The 21,128-nt window shown below is 44.4% G+C and overlaps 1 protein-coding gene across 25 annotated transcripts in view; it reads right to left on the bottom strand.

Moving 5' to 3' along the window:
- Positions 1-21,128, bottom strand: part of NRF1 (nuclear respiratory factor 1) — a 163,218-nt gene that overhangs the window by 98,610 nt on the left and 43,480 nt on the right. For 10 of the 25 annotated variants that reach the window (XR_016231028.1, XR_007920753.3, XR_016231030.1 and 7 more), the window contains one exon: positions 5,085-5,313. Coding sequence is in view for 16 of the 25 variants with exons in the window: in XM_089328577.1 (XP_089184703.1) it covers positions 5,085-5,307 (223 nt within the window). In the remaining 9 variants the exon portion in view is untranslated. Of the gene's footprint in view, positions 1-5,084; positions 5,317-5,436; positions 5,576-10,381; positions 10,469-21,128 lie in introns of all 25 variants that reach the window. The other 15 variants (XR_016231032.1, XR_016231031.1, XR_016231027.1 and 12 more) reach the window with 9 other exon arrangements.

Here is a 21,128-nt window from a genome sequence, read left to right as displayed (position 1 = left end):
GAAAGAGAAGGAGAGGCAGAAAGAGAGAGAGAGAAGTCTTCCATCTGCTGGTTCACTCCCCATTGGCAGCAACGGCCAGAGCTGCTCCGATCAGAAGCCAGGAGACAGGAGCTTCCTCTGGGTCTCTCCACATAGGTACAGGGGCCTAGGAACTTGGGCCATCTTCTACTGCTTTGCCAGGCCATAACAGAGAGCTGGATTGGAAGTGGAGCAGCCGGGACCAGAACCGGCACCCATATGGGATGCTGGCACTGCAGGTGGCGGCTTTACCTACTTCACCACAGCAATGGCCCCTGATATTAAAGTATTTAAACTTGCTGGACAACTCAACAAAATGCCTCTGTCAGTACTAATTATGTTTGTAGACCATATGAATCTTTCTCCACTTTTTTTTTTACCCTATCCCTTATCACTTTGAAGAAAACAAAAGAATAAATTCAATTCTGCTTAACAAGAAGTCCTCTAAAATTCCTATTGGTGACAGATATGAAAAGGGCTATCTTGTTTTCACTCCCCACTGTCCTTTGTCATACTACGTCCACACTTTTTGCCCTGAAAGCCCACACTAACCAGGGGCTGGAGAGAAAGATGCATTTCTGAATGGCAACATGGTGGAGTGAAAGGTTACCTTTCAGATACAGAGAATGGGACAGACATTCTCCTCCGAAAACTCCTCTCGGCTAGTCCTAAGTGAAGTCTGGATTCAGACACAAAGCGAGCAAAGCGAGGGCAACTAGCCATGGCTGTCTGTTGCCTCTCTAAAGCCCTTACCACGCACAGCCTCTATGTTCTGTGTGGTTTCACTCACGCCTGCCTCCTATACCATTTTCTCTGCTGGCTCACAAGTCTCCAGACACACTGATCTCCTTCCCATTTCCCATCTACAAGTCCTCGCTTTCCCTGTTTCCTCTCTGATCTGCATCTTCCATGTCGCTGCCCGTGGCTGGCACCTAATTGCCTGTGAGTCAAGGCTCTCCCCAGAGAAGCCTTCCCAGCTCACTCAGTCTAAACCAGCAACTGCACCCTCTCCATGATCTCCTCTCAGCATTTTCTTAGTGCATTCAGTTCAGTTCTTGCTAAAATTATTTTATTTTTTGACAGGCAGAGTGGACAGTGTGAGAGACAAAGAGAAAGGTCTTCCTTTTGCCGTTGATTCACCCTCCAATGGCCGCCACGGCTGGCGTGCTGCGGCTGGCGCACTGCGCTGATCCGATGGCAGGAGCCAGGTACTTCTCCTGGTCTCCCATGGGGTGCAGGGCCCAAGCACTTGGGCCATCCTCCACTGCACTCCCTGGCCACAGCAGAGAGCTGGCCTGGAAGAGGGGCAACCAGGACAGAATCCGGCGCCCCGACCGGGACTAGAACCCGGTGTGCCGGCGCCGCTAGGTGGAGGATTAGCCTATTGAGCCGCGGCACCGGCCGCTAAAATTATTGTATGTACTATTTGCACCCCTCCCCACAAACTGGCCTGTAAGTGCCTTCAGGACAAGTTCCTGGCTGTCTTGCTCACAGGATCTACACAATACAGACAGCACGGCCTGGCAAGTCACTGCAACCAGCTGAGTGTCAGTTGCTCCCGTGCCACAGGAGCAGGCAGGCCACAGCTCCTTCCTGCCCTCAACACCATGACAACGCAGTACAACAATTCAGCAAAGCCTTGTGGCGAAGCATCACCCTTCCTTCACAGGGAAGAAGCTGCCCTGGATTCATTGTGTTAGGGTGCCCTCTTCTGGGAAGCCTAAGAATTTCACAAAATATATTGTCCAAATAGTTCATGGTTTGCCACTGGTTCTCATTTTTTTAAACCCATAATTCCAGAAGTATGCAGTGGGTAATAACTGACATTAATAAGGGTATTCTTCATTGCACCTGTCTTCTCACCCTTGAATATAGTGATTACTTCAAAAATGAAGGATTTTGGCAATCACTAGTCACTGATTTCATGTCCAGCTTTTCCTAAATATCTTCTAAGATCAAGAATATTCCTTACGTAACACTAGACCCATTCAGGAAAGGTTTTCAGGCAGTCTAACACCACCATGATGATAAATACAAATGTGAATAAGAGAGAATGATAGAAGACAGCTCTGCTGTAGTCATTTAGTAGTCCAGACCATCTCAAAACCTTCACAACCTTCACCTGCATTAGGATGATCCCGGCTTGCTGGTAGCCTCAGGCATCTGGCAGAAGCAAGCAGAAACCTTCTCTAAAGGCACATTATCCTAGACCCCAAGGTGTTTTGTTTTGTTTTGTTTTGTTTTGTTTTTTTTTTGACAGGCAGAGTGGATAGTGAGAGAGAGAGAGAGAGAGAGAGAGAGAAAGGTCTTCCTTTGCCATTGGTTCACCCTCCAATGGCCGCCACGGCTGGCGTGCTGCGGCCGGTGCACCGCGCTGATCCAAAGGCAGGAGCCAGGTACTTATCCTGGTCTCCCATGGGGTGCAGGGCCCAAGCACCTGGGCCATCCTCCACTGCACTCCCTGGCCACAGCAGAGAGCTGGCCTGGAAGAGGGGCAACCGGGACAAAATCCGGCGCCCCGACCGGGACTAGAACCCGGTGTGCTGGCGCCGCTAGGTGGAGGATTAGCCTATTGAGCCGTGGCACCGGCCCAAACCCCAAGTTATTTCTAAAAATAACTTCTCAGATAACCATCCACAATTCATTCAAATATAATCAGCACATGACGAGATCAGCCATCATGAACAAGAAATGGCTGTAACAATGTGTTAATGCTACTGGTATACCAGAGAAGAAATGACCACACAGACTGCAAAAGCATGTTTGTTTTACCTAAGCAGACTTAAAAAACTGTTTTGCTTTTCACCACAACTGGAAACTGTTACAAGGCAAATTGGGGGGGGGGGGGAACCACACTAGAATTCTAAAATAGGGGGGAAGAAACAAACTATTAATGATTACCAAAATTAGTAACTCAATGAATAGATTAAAGCACCTCAGACACAGCTGAACACAAAAATTAATCAACTGAAAAACAATCCAAAGATATTACACAGAACAAAGCATAAAGAGATAAGACAGGACAGGTGTGGCCTAGCAGGTTAGTCTGCCACTTGGGATGATCATATTCAATATCAGAGTGCCTAGGATCAAGTCCCACCTCCAATTCTGGTCCAGCTTCCTGCTAACGAGCCTGGGAGGCAGTCAATAGTGGCCAAGTACTTGAGTTCCTACCACCTGTGTAGGAGACCTGGGTGGAGCTTGTGGCTCCTTGCTTCAGCTTGGACCCTGCCCAGCTGTTGTGGTCTTTTGGGGAGTGAACCAGCAGAAGGAAGATCCCTCTCTGTGTCTCTCCCTCTCTGTCACTCTGCCTTTCAAATAAATAAATAAATAAATAAATAAATAAATAAATCTTTTCAAAAGCGAGAGACAAAAGGATGACACATACAAATTTAAATGGAGTTACCAAAGGAAAAAAGAATGGAGCAGAAACAAAGCCTGAATCAAAATCTACTGACAGATTTCCCAGAATTGATTAAAGACATCAATCAATCCATAGATTCAAGATATCCAGAGAATCCAAAGCAGAATAAATGAGAAGAAATCAGAGCCAGATATGTCAAAAAAACTAATGATAAAGAATGTTGAAAGCAGTTGCGGGGAGGAGCCTATGTGGGAGACAAGCTTCATTGGAGCATAGGCCAGAATGAAACAACTGAATTCTCAAGAGTAACAAAGAAACCTAGAAGAAGGTGGTCTGGTGCCTTCAACAAGAAAGAAAAATAATTACCAAACCAGAATTCCACACCCAGTGAGAACATCCTTCAAGACTGAAGGTTAGGGGCTGGTGCTGTGGCACAGCAGGTTAACACCCTGGCCTGAAGCACTGGCATCCCAATATGGACTGCTCCTCTTCTGGCCCAGCTCTCTGCTATGGCCTGGGAAAGCAGGGGAAGATGACCCAAGTCTTTGTGCCCCTGCACCCACGTGGGAGACCCGGAGGAAGCTCCTGGCTTCTGGCTTTGGATCGGCGCAGCTCCGGCAACTGTGGCCAATTAGGGGTGAACCATTGGATGGAAGACCTCTCTCTCTCTCTCTCTGCCTCTCCTCTCTCTGTGTAACTCTGACTTTCGAATAAATAAATAAAATCTTAAAAAAAAAAAAAAAGACTGAAGGTTAAATAAAAACATTCTCAGACAAGTGAAATCAGAATTTGCTCCTATCAGATATATGCTAAAGGACATACAAAATGGAATCTTAAAAAAAAAAAAAAAAAAGCTTATTTTTTTGAAAGGCAGAGGGAGAGAAGGGGAGAAAGACAGAGACAGAGAGAAATCTTCTATTTGCTGGTTCACTCTCCAAATTCCTGCTAACAGCCTAGGCTGGGCCAGGCCAAAGCCAGGAGCCTGGAACTCCAACTGGATCTCCCAATTGGGTGGAAGGAACCCAAGTACTTGAGCCATGACCTGCTGGCTCCCAGGAGCATTAGCAGAAAACTAGATCAGAAGCAGAGTAGCCAGGACCAGAACCAGCACTCCAATATAGGATGCAGGCATCCCAAGAGGTGGCTTAACCACTGCATCGCAAGGCCCACCCTAAAGCAAAAGCAATGTCTTATTTAATATAAACAAAGAATGACTACACAGAACACCAATAGGTCAGGAGCAGGGGAATGAAACTCAAGTATTCCAAAAACTTACTATTATCTCTGTGTGTGGAGAACAGAAGCACCAAGTATGTAAGACTTTGATTAGTGAATGATTAGTGAATGATGTCTTTTATAATCTCTAGGAGTCCCACTAATAGTAAAAGTATTGTTAGCTCCCAAACTAACAAGAAAAATATGAAAATATATGAGTTTTTCAATCACTCTTAAAGAATATACAAAGGAAAAGTAAACACAGAGTGAGGCATAGGAAGATAAAGCACATATAAAGTTGGTAAATTTAAATCTATCATTCATTATACTGCATGTAAATGGAAGAAATGCTTCATTTAAAAGTTAGATGGTCAAAGTCATAACATTAACAGAACAGAAATGATTCCAGAACTTGAAGTCTCAGCATAATACTCACTCAAGTTGGAAACACAAGACTTAAAACAAGAAGAGTCTAATCCCACACTACCTGCTGCAGCCAGGTGGGCTGTGACCTCGTCAGCTGCTGTGGAGTTGAGTATGTCTGAATCATCGTAAGAGGTATCTTCCGGGGAAGAAGGCGAGTCTTCATCAGCACTCAGCATGCTGTGCTCAGTGTAGGTGGCCACATGGACCTGCTGCACTTGCTGGGCCACTGCATGGGCTTCTATGGTAGCCATGTGTTCAGTCTGAGTCACTCCGTGTTCCTCCATGAAGATCTGCTGACAGAAAAAGAGGAAAAGAATAAGATGCAGTGCGCAATGTAGCACCATGCTTAAACTAAAGAGAGATTTTCTCCAGGGGTAGAGGAACTTGAACAAGCCTCTAATTTCACTACTTACCTCACCACCAAGCCATAGGAAACGGAAGGCACCACTCAAATATGGCACAAAAATGGTGGAATACTTTCCTCATATGAACCCATTCTGATGGAAATTCACGGGGCTAAATCTGATACCTCAGGACACAAAACAAATATCCCTAATAAATATAACAATAAAAAGTGTAAATATAATAGAAACATTCTTAAAATATCCCTTTAACTAGTATTTGATGTTGTAGACATAAAAACACTTAACAGGTGCAGCAGGTTAAGCCTCTGCTTGGGATGCCTGCACCCATCCAATATCGGTCCGCCTGGGATCAAGTCCTATCTCCACTTCCAATCCAGCTTCCTGCTATCGTGCCTGGGAAGTAGCAGATGACGGTTTAACTACAGGGGTCCCTGCCATCCATGTGGGAGATGGGGATGGAGTTGCTGACTCCTGGTTTTGACTCGACCCACCCTCAGCTGTTATGGGCATTTGGGGAGTGAACCAGCAGTTGAAGATTCTCATTCTCCCCATCTCTTTTTCTCCCCCTCTCTCACTGTCACCCTGCTTTTTCCAAAAAGTTTCAGAACAATGGAGTTAAACTAGTGGGGACATTTGGAGTAGCACTTGAAATGCCACTTGGGACACCTGCATCCCCCATAAGAGCATCTGGATTCGAGTCCCTGATTCCAGCTTCCTGTAGATTCACACCCTGAGAGACAGAAGGTGAGGGCTCAAGTACTTGGGTCCCTGCCTTCCACGTGGGAGATGTAGATTGAGTGGGACGCTCCTGACTTCAGCCTGGCTCATCACTGGCTGTTGCAGTCACCTGGGAAGTGAACCAGTAGATGGAAAAAATATTTGTTTGTCTACCTTTCAAATAAAATAAGAAGAAATAATAAAATATTTTAAAAATTCAGCAGTGGGGCCATCGTTGTGGCATAGTTGGTAAAGTTGTCACCTGCAATGCCAACATCACAAATAAGCACAGTTTATGTTCCAGCTGCTCCACTTCCAATCCAGCTCCCTGCTAATGGCCTAGGGAAAGCAGCAGAAGATGGCTCCGTGCGTGGGCCCCTTTAACCATTGTGGGAGACCCAGATGAAGCTCCTGGCTCCTTGCTTCAGCCTGGCTCAATGCTGGCCAATGTGGTCATCTGGGGATTGAACAAGTAGATGGAAGATTCTCTCTCGGTAACTGCCTCTTTCTCTGTAACTCTTTCAAATCAAGAAATCCTTTTAAAAATTAAAAATAAATTAAATTAAAAACGAAGCAGTAAAAGTTTGCTTTCCTATTGTATTTATATTCTTCTGCCCACTTCCAGAAATTCATTATTCTTTATAAAAATTTTTATTTATTTTACTTTAGAGGCAGACAAACACACACAGAGAGACTGAGAGATTTCTCATTCGCTGGTTCACCCCTCAAACTGGGGCTAGGCCAGGCTGAGGCCAGGTGCCAAAACTCCATCTGGGTCTCCTACATGTGTAGCAGGAACCCAAATACTTGAGCCATCACCTGCTGCCATGCAGAGTGAACACTGATCTCTGACAAAGAGGCAAGCACAATACCACAGTTTAGCAGAATCTTTTTGATGAATGGTAACAGAACAAATGGATACCAACATACCAAAAAATGAGTCTACAGAGACCTTCCATCTTTTACAAAATGAATATATATAGAACAAAATGTGAAATGCAAAACTATAAAATGACGTAGAAGAACCCTACATGACCTTGGGTTTGGCAATGACTTCTGAATATAATACCAAAGGACGAACTATGAAAGAAAAATTTCTCTCCCTCTCTCTGTATCTCACTCTGCCTTTCAAACAAAATGAAAATATATAATTTTTTAAAAAGATTTATTTATTTGAAAGGCAGTTACAGAAAAGCAGAAGGGGGGAAAGAGAGAGAGAGAGAGAGAGGTCTTCTATCCGCTGGTTCATTCCCCAAATGGCTGCAATGGCCGGAGCTGGGTCAAACTGAAGCCAGGAGCCAGGAGTTTCTTCCAGGTCTCCCAGGAGGGTGCAGGGGCCCAAGGACTTGGGCCATCTTCTACTGCTATCCCAGGCCATAGCAGAGAGCTGGATCGGAAGTGGAGCAGTCGGGACTCAAACTGGCGCCCATATGGGATGCTGGCACTTCAGGCCAGGGTGTCAACCCACTGCGCCACAGTGCCGGCCCAAGTATCTACTTTAATGTACAATTACTATGTGTTAATTAAAAAAAAAAAAGATCTACTTATTTATTTATTTGAAAGGCAGAACAACAGAGACAGAGAGAGATCTTCTATCCACTGGTTCACTCTCCAAATGGCTACAACAGCCAGGTTTGGGCCAAAAAGAAGTCAGAAGCCAGAAATTCCATCTGAGTTCATTCTCCAAATGGCCACAACAGCCAGAGCTGAGTCGACCCACAGCCAGGAGCTTCCTCCAGGTCCCCCACGTGAGTGCAGGGGTCCAAGCATTTGGGCCATCTTCTACTGCTTTCCAAGGCACATTAGCAGAGAGCTGGACTCGAATGGGCCCCACGTGGGATGCTTGCGCTGCAAGCTGGGGCTTTAACCCGCTGCATCACGGCGCAGGCCCCAAAATGGTTTTTTCAAGATAAGTATCAGATAAGCTGTCCTAAGGTTTCTTTCATATCCTACGTTTGGTGTGAGTTTCAGAATACTCAAGAGAACATAACTCCAAATCTGTACTTATCTAAAATTCAACTTAACACACTAAAATTAAATATAATATATGAGAGGAAGATTCCATTAAAATGCTATCTTGCCATCCATTTCACTGTTTTTCTAGTCTAAGAAACAAAATGCTTAAGACAATTTAGAATTCTGGGTACTTCAAAATCGCTTTTAAATGATTTGGGATTACATGGCATCTAACTGCTTTTCAAAGGGATTTGTATGCTATGCACTTGGCATAATGGATTTCAATTCTCTGCTCCAGAATGCGATTCACAGCATAAATCAATAGGGCTGTCTGTCACACAGGCTTGTCACTTCTGCCCAGTTCTCACCGCTTCCCACCGCCCTCCCCAGCCCTTGCCTCAGCGTCTCTAACCATTTACAGGCAGCGTTCTGTACTAAGCAAAGACAAAGTTACTTTCAACGTTTTTGAACTAGAGGGGGATATCTGTGAAGTATGCTTTCAATGTTTTCATAAAATCATTGAGAGGTGACAGCCCTCTGCCATAGCAAGTAAAGTCACCGCCTGCGGCCCCGGCATCCCATATGGGCGCTGGTTCGCGTCCCAGCTGCTCCACTTCTGACCCAGCTCCCTGCTATGGCCTAGGACAGCATGGAGGATGGCCCAAGTGCTTGGGCCCTTGCACCCGCATGGGAGACCCAGAGGAAGCTCCTGGCTCCTGGCTTCAAATCGGCCCAGCTCCGGCAGTTGCAGCCATTTTGGGAATGAACCAGTGGATGGAAGACCCCCCCACCCCACCTTCTGCATCTGCCTCTCTGTAACTCTGCCTTTCAAATAAACAAGTCCTTAAAAACAAAACAAACAAAAAGAAAAAAAGAGCAAGTATAAACGTTTAAAAAAAAAAAAAAAGTCGTCGAAGGCAGGGTGCCTAAAGACAGAGACGACTGACAGAGCCTCACAGCCCTCTCCCGCTAAGGCAGTGTTAGTGCAGCAGGTCGGCTTCCACCCGCGCGGACTCAGCCTCTGGACAGCCAAACTGACAGGAATAGCTAAGAAGTGAAGACAGATCAACTGTATTTTTAAAAACTGCACAGACTATTACACAGATATCCAGAACCTCTGGGCAAGTTACTTAACCTTTAAGCCGCAATTCTAGTGAAAGAAAAATAACAACTGCGCCTATCCTGGAAAGGATGATGTGAGGATTAAAGGGGCCGATCCAGATAAAATGAGGAGCGCTCTGCAGAGGCCCGGACCCGCTATCTTTATGACTCTCCTTGCTGATCAGTTTCACAAGCACTGGACCTCAGCTCCTTCATCTTCAAGGGAGACATTCATCTCGAAGACAGGTTTCTCAGCTAACAAACCTGCGCCTCTCAACACTACAGCCAAGTCAAAGGGCGCATCTGCCTACTCCCCAAAGCCGACAGTACTGAGCAGATTCATCAATACTTCATTTTTAAAAAAATCGTTCCCCGGAGGAGTAACATGGTAACAGTTTCACTAGAATCTCTTGCTTAGCCCAGCTATCACTGGAGGAGCATTATGCACAAGTCCTTCTGTATTATGTAAGCTACAAGGGCTGGGGGGGTGGGGTAATTTGGGGCAGGGGAGTTCCTGCCATCGCCTTTCCAGGTCAGAATGGTTGGGATGGAGAGCCAATGGAAGGAAGCACAGAGAAAGATTGCACTGTCCCCAGAGTCCCCTACCAGCTGCGGTCCATAATACCTACAGAGCTATGAGAATTTGGAGGGAATATCCAAGGGAGTCAAACGTAGTCAAATCCACAATGGAGGAGATTAAGTACAGAATATTTTAAAAGTCAAAGCAGGAAGAACAGGCCAGGAAATCTAATCAAAGTATGACTAAATGTAAAAGAAACCATTAGCCTAATCAATAATATTATCATATCAAAAGAAAAACATCAAGAAGCGCCTAAGGGAAGATCTCAGATCAAGCTGGTGTCTTTTAGTCCAACCAGGGACAGGAACCCTGAGAGGCTCAACTTATACTCTTAGATGTACCCAGAGTCTAAGCTGCGTAACCAGGTCAGAAATTCTACAACAGAATGAAAAAGCCTGAAGCCAATGACAGGCTGCACCTACGTTATACACACATCCTCTCACACACAGCGAATCATCTCTGGATCGCTCACAATAGCAAGTACAAGGTAAATAGTTGCTATCCTGTATTGTTCAGGGAATAAAGACTAGAAGCCTGTTCAGCACTGATGTCACCTTTTTCCCTGAATATTTTCAATCCACAGTTGTATTAATTGAATCCATGAATGGGGAACCGCTGGATACAGCAGAGCCACTGTACCTGTTCTGAGCTGCTCTATATCCAAGTCCTGGGCTGGATCGGCCAATCATGTTTTGCAGACTTGCCAGTCAGCTTCCGGTTAGGTTACTGTACAGGAAGATTAGGAGAGAAGAGACGTCCCGGCTTCTTTCACTCCACAAAGCTCCAGCAAGGGGACAGCTGTGCCTCCCAACGCCAGCTGTGCCCCTGCTCTTTTGGCAGCTGAGGGCAGACTCCCAGCTGGGTGGGGGCCCCGACCTCCTAGGTGCTTTGCTTCCATTCCCCCAGCCCCAGGGTGATAACTGCGCTTCCTGTCTGCATTACTTGGGAATCTACTTCTTGATCTTTGTCTTGCAACACCTGCGTAGCCAATCCCAGAATTAAATTGCTCCATGCGGTTCTCTAGGCGCTTACTGATACAAAGGGAGCAGAGTGTGTGACCTTGTAAGTAGCTCCTCAGGAGTGTGGGAAGCAGCAGTCTGGACTTACACCTTCAGTGAGGAAGTCACTGTAAGGTCAATTTTACAGGCCCACCGCTAGGGTTTCTGTTTCCAGAACTTTGTACTGATCAAGTTCAGTACAAAATTTCAGTTTAACAAATCACTAAAAAGTTAGCACAGAGGGTTAAAGTCACTGGCTGCGATGCTGGCATCCCATGAGTGCTGGTTCAAGTCCAGGCCACTCTGCTTATACCTGGGAAAGCAGTGGAAGACGGCCCAAGTACTCGAGTCCCTGCCACCCATGTGGGAGACCCAGGTGAAGCTCCAGCCACAGCTGCTGCAGCCATTCAGGGAGTGAGCCAACGAATGAAAGAACTGTCTTTTCCTCTCTCTAACTTTGCTTTTCAAATAAATCTTAAAAAAAAAAAAAAAAAAAAAAGAGTTTATAAAATGCCTCACTGAGAGAAATGAGACATGCTAATAATTGGGGGGGGGGGTGCAGCACCATGGTGTAGCGGGTAAAACTGCCACCTGTAGCATAGGCATCTCATATGGGTGCCAGTTCGAGTCCCTACTACTCCACTTCCAATCCTGCTCTGCTGTGGCCTGGGAAAGCAGCAGAAGATGGCCTGGCCTAAGTCTGCGGGCCCCTGCACCCACATGGGAGACTCAGAAGCTCCGGGCTCCTGGCTCCTGACAGGCACAGCTCCAGCCATTGTGGCCACCTGGGGAGTAGTCCGGGGAGTGAACCAGCGGACGGAACATTCTCTCTTTCTCTCTCTCCCTCTCCCTTTCTCTCTGCCTCTGCCTCTCTGTAACTCTGCCTTTCAAATAAATAAATAAATCTTAGGAAAAAAAAAAAAAAGAAATGAGGAGTAAAGACAGAAAGTGCCGGCGCCGCGGCTCACTAGGCTAATCCTCCGCCTTGCGGCGCCGGCACACCGGGTTCTAGTCCCGGTCGGGGCACTGGATTCTGTCCCGGTTGCCCCTCTTCCAGGCCAGCCCTCTGCTGTGGCCAGGGAGTGCAGTGGAGGATGGCCCAGGTGCTTGGGCCCTGCACCCCATGGGAGACCAGGAAAAGCACCTGGCTCCTGGCTCCTGCCATGGGCTCAGCGCGGTGCGCCGGCTGCAGCGCGGCGGCCATTGGAGGGTGAACCAATGGCAAAGGAAGACCTTTCTCTCTGTCTCTCTCTCTCACTGTCCACTCTGCCTGTCAAAAAAAAAAAAAAAAAAAAAAAAAAGGACAGAAAGTAGGAGATACAAATATTTATCTGTGAGTTATGCGACTCTTTAAGGTGCTTAACAGGTCTGAAGCTCCTACAAACTTGAAAAATCAGTATTACCATGATATTATATGTGTCTCCTTATAGAAAGCACAACGACAGCCATGGAAAGATGTGTCATTTATTCAACGAACAGACTAGGTATTTGTACAAACCAAATATGACAATGGCAGCTTTGACCTTCATCTGCCACTCTAATTTCTTGGCAGACAATAACAGTTCCCTGTTATCCAAGGGAGCTATGTTCCAAGACCCTCCCACCCCTGGGAGATGCTTGAAACCACAGATAGTACAGAACTCTCTATATAATATGCTTTTCCCTATGCATAAACATTTATCTTTTCAATTCAATTAAGTCTTTCATGGCACCTCTTTGGCACATCCGAATTACCAGCATCAGTAGTCTCACACTTTGGGGACATCACTAAGTAAAACAGGGTTACCTGAGCACAGCACTGCCATACCGTGAGAGTCCCTCTGACATCTGAGATGGCTACCAAGTGACTAAAGGGCAGGCAGTGCACACAGCAGGCACACACTGGATTGAGATGATGCACAGAGCAGTGCAGCACGCAAGCTCATCAAGACACCCGGAATGGTGTACAAATTAAAACTGATGAACTGTTTGTGTCTAGAATTTTCCATTTAATATTTTTAGACGTTGGATGACTAAAACTGTGGAAACAAAAAAAAGGTTGGTGGATACTACTGTATGTAGATCCATGACAAATTACTGACACACAGTACTGATTATAACTCTAGTGTGGACAGAGCGATTCAGTCACCCTTTCTTCCTATAGAGCACAGGACACAATTTACGAGGGTCTGGAGAGTCTCCTCTCCCTCCCACCCCACTCCTGCTTCAACACAGATCCTCACTTCGCCATCAGGAGAGTTAAGACTACACTGGGGCTGCCGCCTGGTTTGCCGGCACCCCATGTGTGAGTGCCAGTTTCAGTCCTGACTCCTCCACTTCTGACCCAGCTGCCTGCTGCTGCATCTGGGGAAGCAGATGACCGCCCAATTCCTTGGGCCCCGGCCACCTACAAGGGAGACCTGGATGAAGTTCTCAGTTCCTGGTTTCAGCCTGGACCAGTCTCGGCTGTGAGGCATTTGGGGGGTAAATCAGCAGATGGAAGATTCTCCCCGGCCCCCACCCATCTTTCCCTCTCTTATTCTGTCTTTCAAGTAGATGAAAGTAAATCAATAAACATTGTATATATAATACAGATATATAATATGTAATATACACAATATATCATATAATGTTATATAATACATATATAATAAAATATATAGTATAAGCATTATATATAATACATAATATCTATATAATGTATATATATGGGGGGGCGCTCTGGAGCCAGAATACTGGATTCAAGTACCTATTCTGTTGCTTTACAAGCAACCTTAGACGAGATTTTTGTTTTGTTTTGTTTTACTTCTGTGCTTTAATGTTACCATCTGTCAGTCAGATGAGGGTAAATAATGGAATCTACTTCATAGACTTATTTGTGAGGGCCAAATGAGTTACTGTTTGTGAAAGGGCTTAAAATGAGCCATGATAGAGAGTGAGTGTTATGTAAGTGCAACTTATTGTTTTATTCCCAAAGACAGGCAAAACAGAAATGACAAAAGTTGGGGTGCAGTTAAGCCACTGCCTGCAATGCCAACATCCCACATGGATGCCACTTTGAGTCCTGGCTACTGCACTTTTGATCTAGCTCCCTACTAACGCACCTGGGAAAGCAGTGGAAGATGGCCCATTTCTTGAGCCCTGTCACCCACATGGCAGTCCTGGATGAAGCTCCTGGCTCCTGGCTTCACCCTGGCCTGGCCCAACCCCAGCCACTGTGGCCATTTGGAGAGTGACAATCTCCCTCTCTGACTCTGCCTTTCAAATACATAAATCTTTTTTTTTTTAAATGCCACAAGTTACATGTTTTTACAAAGGTATTGGAAGAAATAATGCTTATTGGTTACACTAGGAGTTCTGACCACCCTAAAGACCCTTATCAGAGAATCCTTCCTGATTTTTTTTTGAGGATAGGTGAGAACTACATTCTCTCTTTTAGAAAAACGCATATGCATACAGAATTTTCTGAATTATTTCAACATTTTGGGATTCAAATGGCAGACTCCTTCATGATTTTATTGCTATAACAAGGCTGAAACAGTAGAGGGTGCCACAACCAAAACAAACGTAGACAGCACAAGGAATTTCAGGTTGCTTAAATTCTTCACTGAAACAAACATCCTTCCATAGAAGAGAGTTAAGTGAATCTATTTCATCAAATGTTTTGAAATATGTCAACTCTTTTATAGGCTCTAGGTTAACACCAGCTAGAATAATGCTCTGTAATGATGAAAATATAAATTTTCACTGTTCCAAACAATGTGATTTTTAATTTTAATTAATTTTCATTAAAAAACCTCTTGTGGCTTGTGGCTATCATCCTGAACAGTGCAGTTCCACATTCTATTTTCAAGTTTTGAAATGACTTATTTCTAATAACAGGTCATTATCTATCATTGTTAAAGGAATTTCTAACAGAGTGTATTCACACAATAATTCAGGCCCATCTATATCCCTCATGAAAATTCAGCACCACTGGGATAGAAAAGATTGTGTCCGCCCCACCCTACAGGTGTTCACAATCAAAAGTAAAGTGTTGTTTTACTCACTACAGAAGAAACTCCCTACCCAATCCCCTAAGCTACTTCAAACATTTTTTTAAAATCAGAATCACATTTATTTTCACAATATCAATGCTAAACTCAAGAGAGCAACTTCATCGACTCTAAAGGCAAATGTTTCAAAAGTAAAAGGTAATCATAATTTTTGTGACCCTCTGAAAAGGGTCTGCAAAAAAAAAGTGGCCTATTTATTTGCAAGGAGACTATGTCTCAACCTGTGTTTACACAGCGAGAGCAACACAAGAGAGCAAACAAACATCATCAAGAGTAATGCCCACTTCTGCGAAGACATCTAGTGAACCGTGTTCTTTCTACTGACCCCTGAGGGCACTTCAAAGAAGTTCATGGAAAACATGAATTACCTTTTAATTCCTATTAAACCACTAGTGTAATGTAAGCTTATACATCACACAACAGAATCACTAAATAAAGTACACATCTGTTAGAAATTTCCAATCCTGCTCCCAACATAATTTTAGTACACCTATTAAGTACAGGTCATTTAGAAAAAACAGAAACAGAGCATATACCCAATCTTTGCAATTAAATTTTTATAACATGAACACTGCTCAGATATAAATTATGAGCTAAATATTTTTTTTCTAAGTGTAACTTATATAATCTAGGCTTTCTTAAACAAAGACAGATCTTGGGCATATGATCTGTACAAACCTACACTAGTGTATATCACAAATAGTTTTCTTCCTATTATGATAATATAACTTTTCGGAATGAAGATACATGTTAAGGTTTAAGGTATAAGCACTTTAGAAAGCGAACAACTTATTGCTCATTTAAAAAAGTGTACCATCTCATAATAGGCCCATGAACTTTAAAATTTACATGAGAATACATTTACATCTTGCATTTCTAGGAAAGGTACAAGATTTATGTAAAAAAGCAGCAAGAGAGGCCAGCCCTATGGCCCAGTGGGTTAAAGCCCAGGCCTGCAGTGCCGGTACCCCATATGGGCACCGGTTCAAGTCCTGGCTGCTCCACTTCTGATCCAGCTCTCTCCTATGACCTGGGAATGCAGTGAAAGACGACCCAAGTCCTTGGGCCCTGCACACGTGTGGGAGACCTGGGAGAGGCTCCTGGCTCCTGATCAACCCAGCTCCGGCTGTTGCAGCCATTGGGGAGTGAATCAGTGGATGGAAGATCATTCTCTCTCTCTTTCTGTCTCTCAAATAAAATAAATAAATAAATAAATCTTTCTCCCTTTAATTACATTCCAGCAGGATGTGGAACACCTTCTTGGCCATGGGCAGAAGTATTTGATGGACTGTGAAAACTGGTATCCTTGTATAAAAACCGCGCACTTCCTCCCCAAAGTATCATGTTCAGAAAGCCAAAGATCACAGATCGCTTAGGGATCCCACGCTGGTCACAGAACCAAAGTAACAATGCGCGTCCTGCTGTTCACAAGGCAGAGGTTCCTGAACAATACTGTGCCCCACAGCAGAAGGGCAGCAATGCAGTACGAAAACAAAGACTGCAAATGTAACACAGAACTGTGCCGAGGAAGAGTAATCTCCTATGAGAACTTGACTTCATCCCGGTCTCCCATGTGGGTGCAGGAGCCCAAGTATTTGGGGAATTCCCCACTGCTTTCCCAGGTGCATTAGCAGGAAACTAGATCAGAAGTGGAGCGACTGTGACTTGAACTGGCAGCCATGATGCCAGCTCTGCAGGCGGAAGCTTAACCTATGTTACAGCACCAGCCCCAAAGAGTGCATGCTTAAGGCTGAAATAGTAAAGTAAAATAGGTAAGTTTGCCATTTAATAAAGAACAGTCCTAGTCCAGCGACAACTGTCAAAGGTTAAGGAAGCATTGTGAAGACAAGGTTCTAACAGTATTAGGCAGTCTTCAACCAGGAGTGTGTCAGGCACCAGGATAAAGAAGGTGCTGCAGCCAAAGGCCACAGTGTGTGGAAGCACAGGGCATAGCAGGAGAGCATCAAAGACTACCCACACATACAGCAGATCCTGGGAGAGTGTGTGGACCAATGAACACAGCTCTCACCAGTCTCCACACCAGCCCATCTCTACACCGCAATTCGTCTGCCAAAAATCAAGCTAATGCTGATCCACCTGTCAAAGAAAGACTTCTGTCCACTCTGTGCAGCACCTTACGATTTACAACCAATGTCTGGCACGATGCCCGTTAGGGAGTAAACATCTAATGAATGTTGGTGACAATGATTAGTGCATTCTTAAGATGCTTATTAGCAGTTACAAATGAAAAAAAATTTGAATAAGAAGCAGGTGAGTTTCTAAAACTATCCCTGGGTTAGAAACATGGTAGACAGGAAGTCTGGTATGGGCAAGACTATGACTGGATCAGCCATGCAGCTGGCATGGCTCTTTTTGCAGAATAATCGTTTGTCCACAGCTGCTCCCAAATTACCAAAAATCAAATAAGTAGCTGTCATGTGATAGCAGGATTAGAGGCTGCCTCAATTTCCATTAAGGAGAAATAACATAAATTGCCACAAGCCCTGCCCCTCAGTCTCAGACAAGCACAAAGGGCACTTTTATTGAGCCCCTGCACACTGTGAAACACTGCACTGTTGCAGGGCTGCTTCTGTGGCGGGCCTCAACTCTGCACATTCAGCTGAAGCAGCTTCCTAGCTGCAGGACAGTTCAATGTATGGCTTTTCTTTTGAGATACTGAACTAAGGACTTGTTTCTGAAGAAAATCACAAAAGAGCCAATACCATGGATCTAGGAATATATATAAGTAATCACTCTTACTCATTGAACAAATATTTTCTGAATTCTTCTCAGGTACTCCTATATTGTTTTACTATGAGTATTTGAAAACACTATAGCAATTCTCATTTTCTATCTTTAGCTTAAAAAATATAGTCTTATAGAAATGACACATGCTCTTTTTGGGTAATTGAGAAAAATACAGGTACAAAAAAAGGGGAAGAAACACAAACCACCTCCACCTAAGAGAAGCACACTGACAAGTTAATAGTTTGGTATATATCCTGCTAGTATTTTCCCCCCTTTTCTTACATGGTTGGTTTTGAATTAACCACATTACTAACATTTTTATATACATCTTTTTTTTCTTTTCTTTTTCTTTTTTTAAAGACTTATTTATTTACTTGAAAGGCAGAATTACAGAGAGACAGAGGTACAGGCAGAGAGAAAGGTCTTCCATTCGCTGGTTCACTTCCCAAATGGCTGCATTCACCAGAGCTGGGCTGATCCGAAGCCAGGAGCTTCTTCTGGGTCTCCCATATTGTGTGCAAGAAGCCCAAGCACTTGGGCCATCTTCTACTGCTTTCCCAGAACACAGCAGAGAGCTGGATGGGAAGAGGAGCAGCCGGCACCCGTATGGGATGACGGCACTGTAGGCAGCAGCTTTACCCACACAGCACCGGCATCTCAGATCTTTTTTTTTTTTTTTTTTAAGATTTATTTTATTTATTTGAAAGAGTTACAGATAGAGGCAGAGACAGAGAGAGAAGTCCTCCATCAACTGGCTCACTCCCCAGATGGCTGCATTACGCCGATCCGAAGCCAGGAGCCAGGAGCTTCCTCCAGGTCTCCCATGTGGGCGCAGGGGCCCAAGGACCCGGGCCATCCTCCACTGCTATCCCAGGCCACAGCAGAGAGCTGGATCAGAAAAGGAGCAGCCAGAACCAGAACCAGCACCCACGTGGGATGCTGGTGTTTCAGGCCAGGACCCCATCCCGCTGCGCCACAGCGCTGGCCCCCCCAACACTTTTTATTTTATTTTAATTTTTGACAGGCAGAGTTAGACAGTGAGAGAGAGAGAGACAGAGACAGAGAAGAAGGTCTTCCATTTTCCGTTGGTTCACCCCCCAAGTGGCTGCCACGGCTGGCGCGTTGCGCCCGGCCGATCCAAAGCCAGGAGCCAGGTGCTTCCTCCTGGTCTCCCATGGGGTGCAGGGCCCAAGCACTTGGGCCATCCTACACTGCACTCCCGGGCCACAGCAGAGAGCTGGACTGGAAGAGGAGCAACCGGAACAGAATCCGGTGCCCCGACCAGGACTAGAACCCGGTGTGCCTGGCGCCGCAGTCAGAGGATTAGCCTAGTGAGCCGCGGCGCCGGCCTCCCTGTAAAATTGTACAGCACTTTAGTAACTCCTCAAAGTAGCCATTTAGATTGTTTCTAATTTTTCACTATTACAGATAGCATTACTATGATAATTAAGGTATTCAATAAATAAGTTCATTAAATGAGTAAACAAATGGTTTACTAAGCTAAATGTTTAAGTACATATCCTCTTATTTCTTTCACTTCTAAAGGACATAAATCTGAGCAATCCTACAGTTACAATTCTTATTCTGAGAGAGGGCAGAGGAGGGGATGCAGTAAAAACAATCTGAATGGAAGATAAACAAATAATACCTAGAATGGGTGGAGGACACAACCGAAACATGAGCCTGTTCCTCTGGATAATATGAAAGTGCTAGAGCTGTTGGAAGGTGAAACATGACACGGGGAGTACAGGAGCACTTAGACCCTTCTTCCTAGAAGCACATGTTAAGGGGCTGGCATTGCAGCATAGCGCCAGCATTCCACATCAGCACTGGTTCAACTCATTTTCCTGCTAGTGCACCTGTGAAGGCAGCAGAAGACAGCCCAGGTGCTTGGGCCCCTGCACCCACATGGGAGACCAGGATGAGGCTACTGGCTCCTGGTTGTGGCCATGTGAGGAGTGAACCAGCAGATGGCAGATCTGTGTGTATGTGTGTGTGTGTCTCCCTCTCTTTCTGTAATGTCTGCCTTTCAAATAAATAAAATCTTAAGAAAAAAAGAGACGATTAAAAGTTGATGGATCAACAAGACCTCCAAGGAATGTTCTGCTGCTGCCCTGGTCAATGCCCTTTGAGCGGAGCAGCTCTGAGGCGGCCACAGCCCTGTCGTCCCCGTACCCCAGCAGTAGTTAGGGTCCACTCTTGGGGGGATGTGACGAGGTAGAAGGGCTAATAGGCAGTTCAGTTCCTGTTGGGATGAGAAAAGGGACCTTCCGGAGTGGACAAGATGCTCAACTCTTTCCAGAAGCTGCCTTCAGCAAGACAAAGTCCTGATCCCACCCTTCTGTGAGTTCCTAGTTTATCATGATAATAAGATGAAGTTACCTGGCCCACCCTTGTTTTATCTTGAGCAGGCTACACAGGATTACAATTTGGCCTTCTGAGGGGTTTTGCCCTCCTCTGATTGTTAGCTATTATTCTGCTTCTTCCCAAATTGTGCTTGAAAGACCCCACTTTGACAAGTTTCTCAGGTCTTCCTCTCTTGGAGCTTGTCTTCTGATGCTGTGGTAGCAGGTTATTTCAAAGTATAAATCAAGGACATTGGCAGATGGAAAATATAACAAATATACTAATCTATTCCTCTTCGACATAAAATTAGAATCTGATCCTCTGTTAAAGCAATGAGTTAAAGTAATCTATTATGTTCTCTTGATGTCTCTGTTAAATTCTAATTGTTTAAAAACAGCTGAATTTTTATTTAAGAGCTATGGGTTATTTAAATAGATGCTTATTTTCAAACCTTTGAATAATCACCTTGTAACAATGATTTTGGTCTACATTATGTCATGATGTTAAGGAATCTTATTTCAACCAGATACTTTAAGCCTTCTTGGCATCCTTGACAGGCATGCAAAAAATCAAAATTCAAAGTTCCAAAGAATTTGGACTTTGGTTTTTCCAGTTTGGGCCCAACTGGAAAAAATCGAAGGACAATAATGTCTCTCATCTTGTAGAGATACCAACTAATCAGGCTATTTGGATTATGTTAGAAGTACTGTCAAGATGTGAAGTGGTGCTAAATTTTAAGTTTTTATAATATAAAATGCTACTGCTATGAATGTCTGAAAGTTAAAAAGTCTAATGATCTTGTGTTATTAGACATGATGATTATCTTAATGAGAAAGCCCCAGAGGCCTAAAAGCGTTAAATGCTTTGTAAAATCCTACAGGTGCTTTCAAAAATACTGTGTGAAGTAAGCAAGTGCCTCTTTTTACTTAATAAGTTTATAATTTTAAACATGGCTATTTAGTCTTCTGTCATCCACATCTATTGTATTCAGTACTTTGAGATGGCTCTGTAAACAGATGAAGCCAATAATGAATTACAGGTACCAACTGAAAGAAAGTATGATTAACTGAGGTTACTAAGAGCAGAAAGTAATTCGATTCAATTGGTAAATTAAACAAGTTAAAGAGTTTAAAAAGCTATTATTGAAACTGCTATATTGTTCTATTATGTTATATGTGTATACATATTGTATGTCTACATGGGAGAATTTATTAAGGGTTTGTTTTAATTGGTTTGTGGCTAAAAGATTGCCCATAAATT

The sequence above is a fragment of the Oryctolagus cuniculus genome, chromosome 3 (assembly GCF_051225735.1).
Source record: "Oryctolagus cuniculus isolate XC-2025 breed Fujian yellow rabbit chromosome 3, ASM5122573v1, whole genome shotgun sequence".
NCBI lineage: Eukaryota > Metazoa > Chordata > Mammalia > Lagomorpha > Leporidae > Oryctolagus > Oryctolagus cuniculus.
This window is presented reverse-complemented; position numbering and strand designations above follow the sequence as displayed.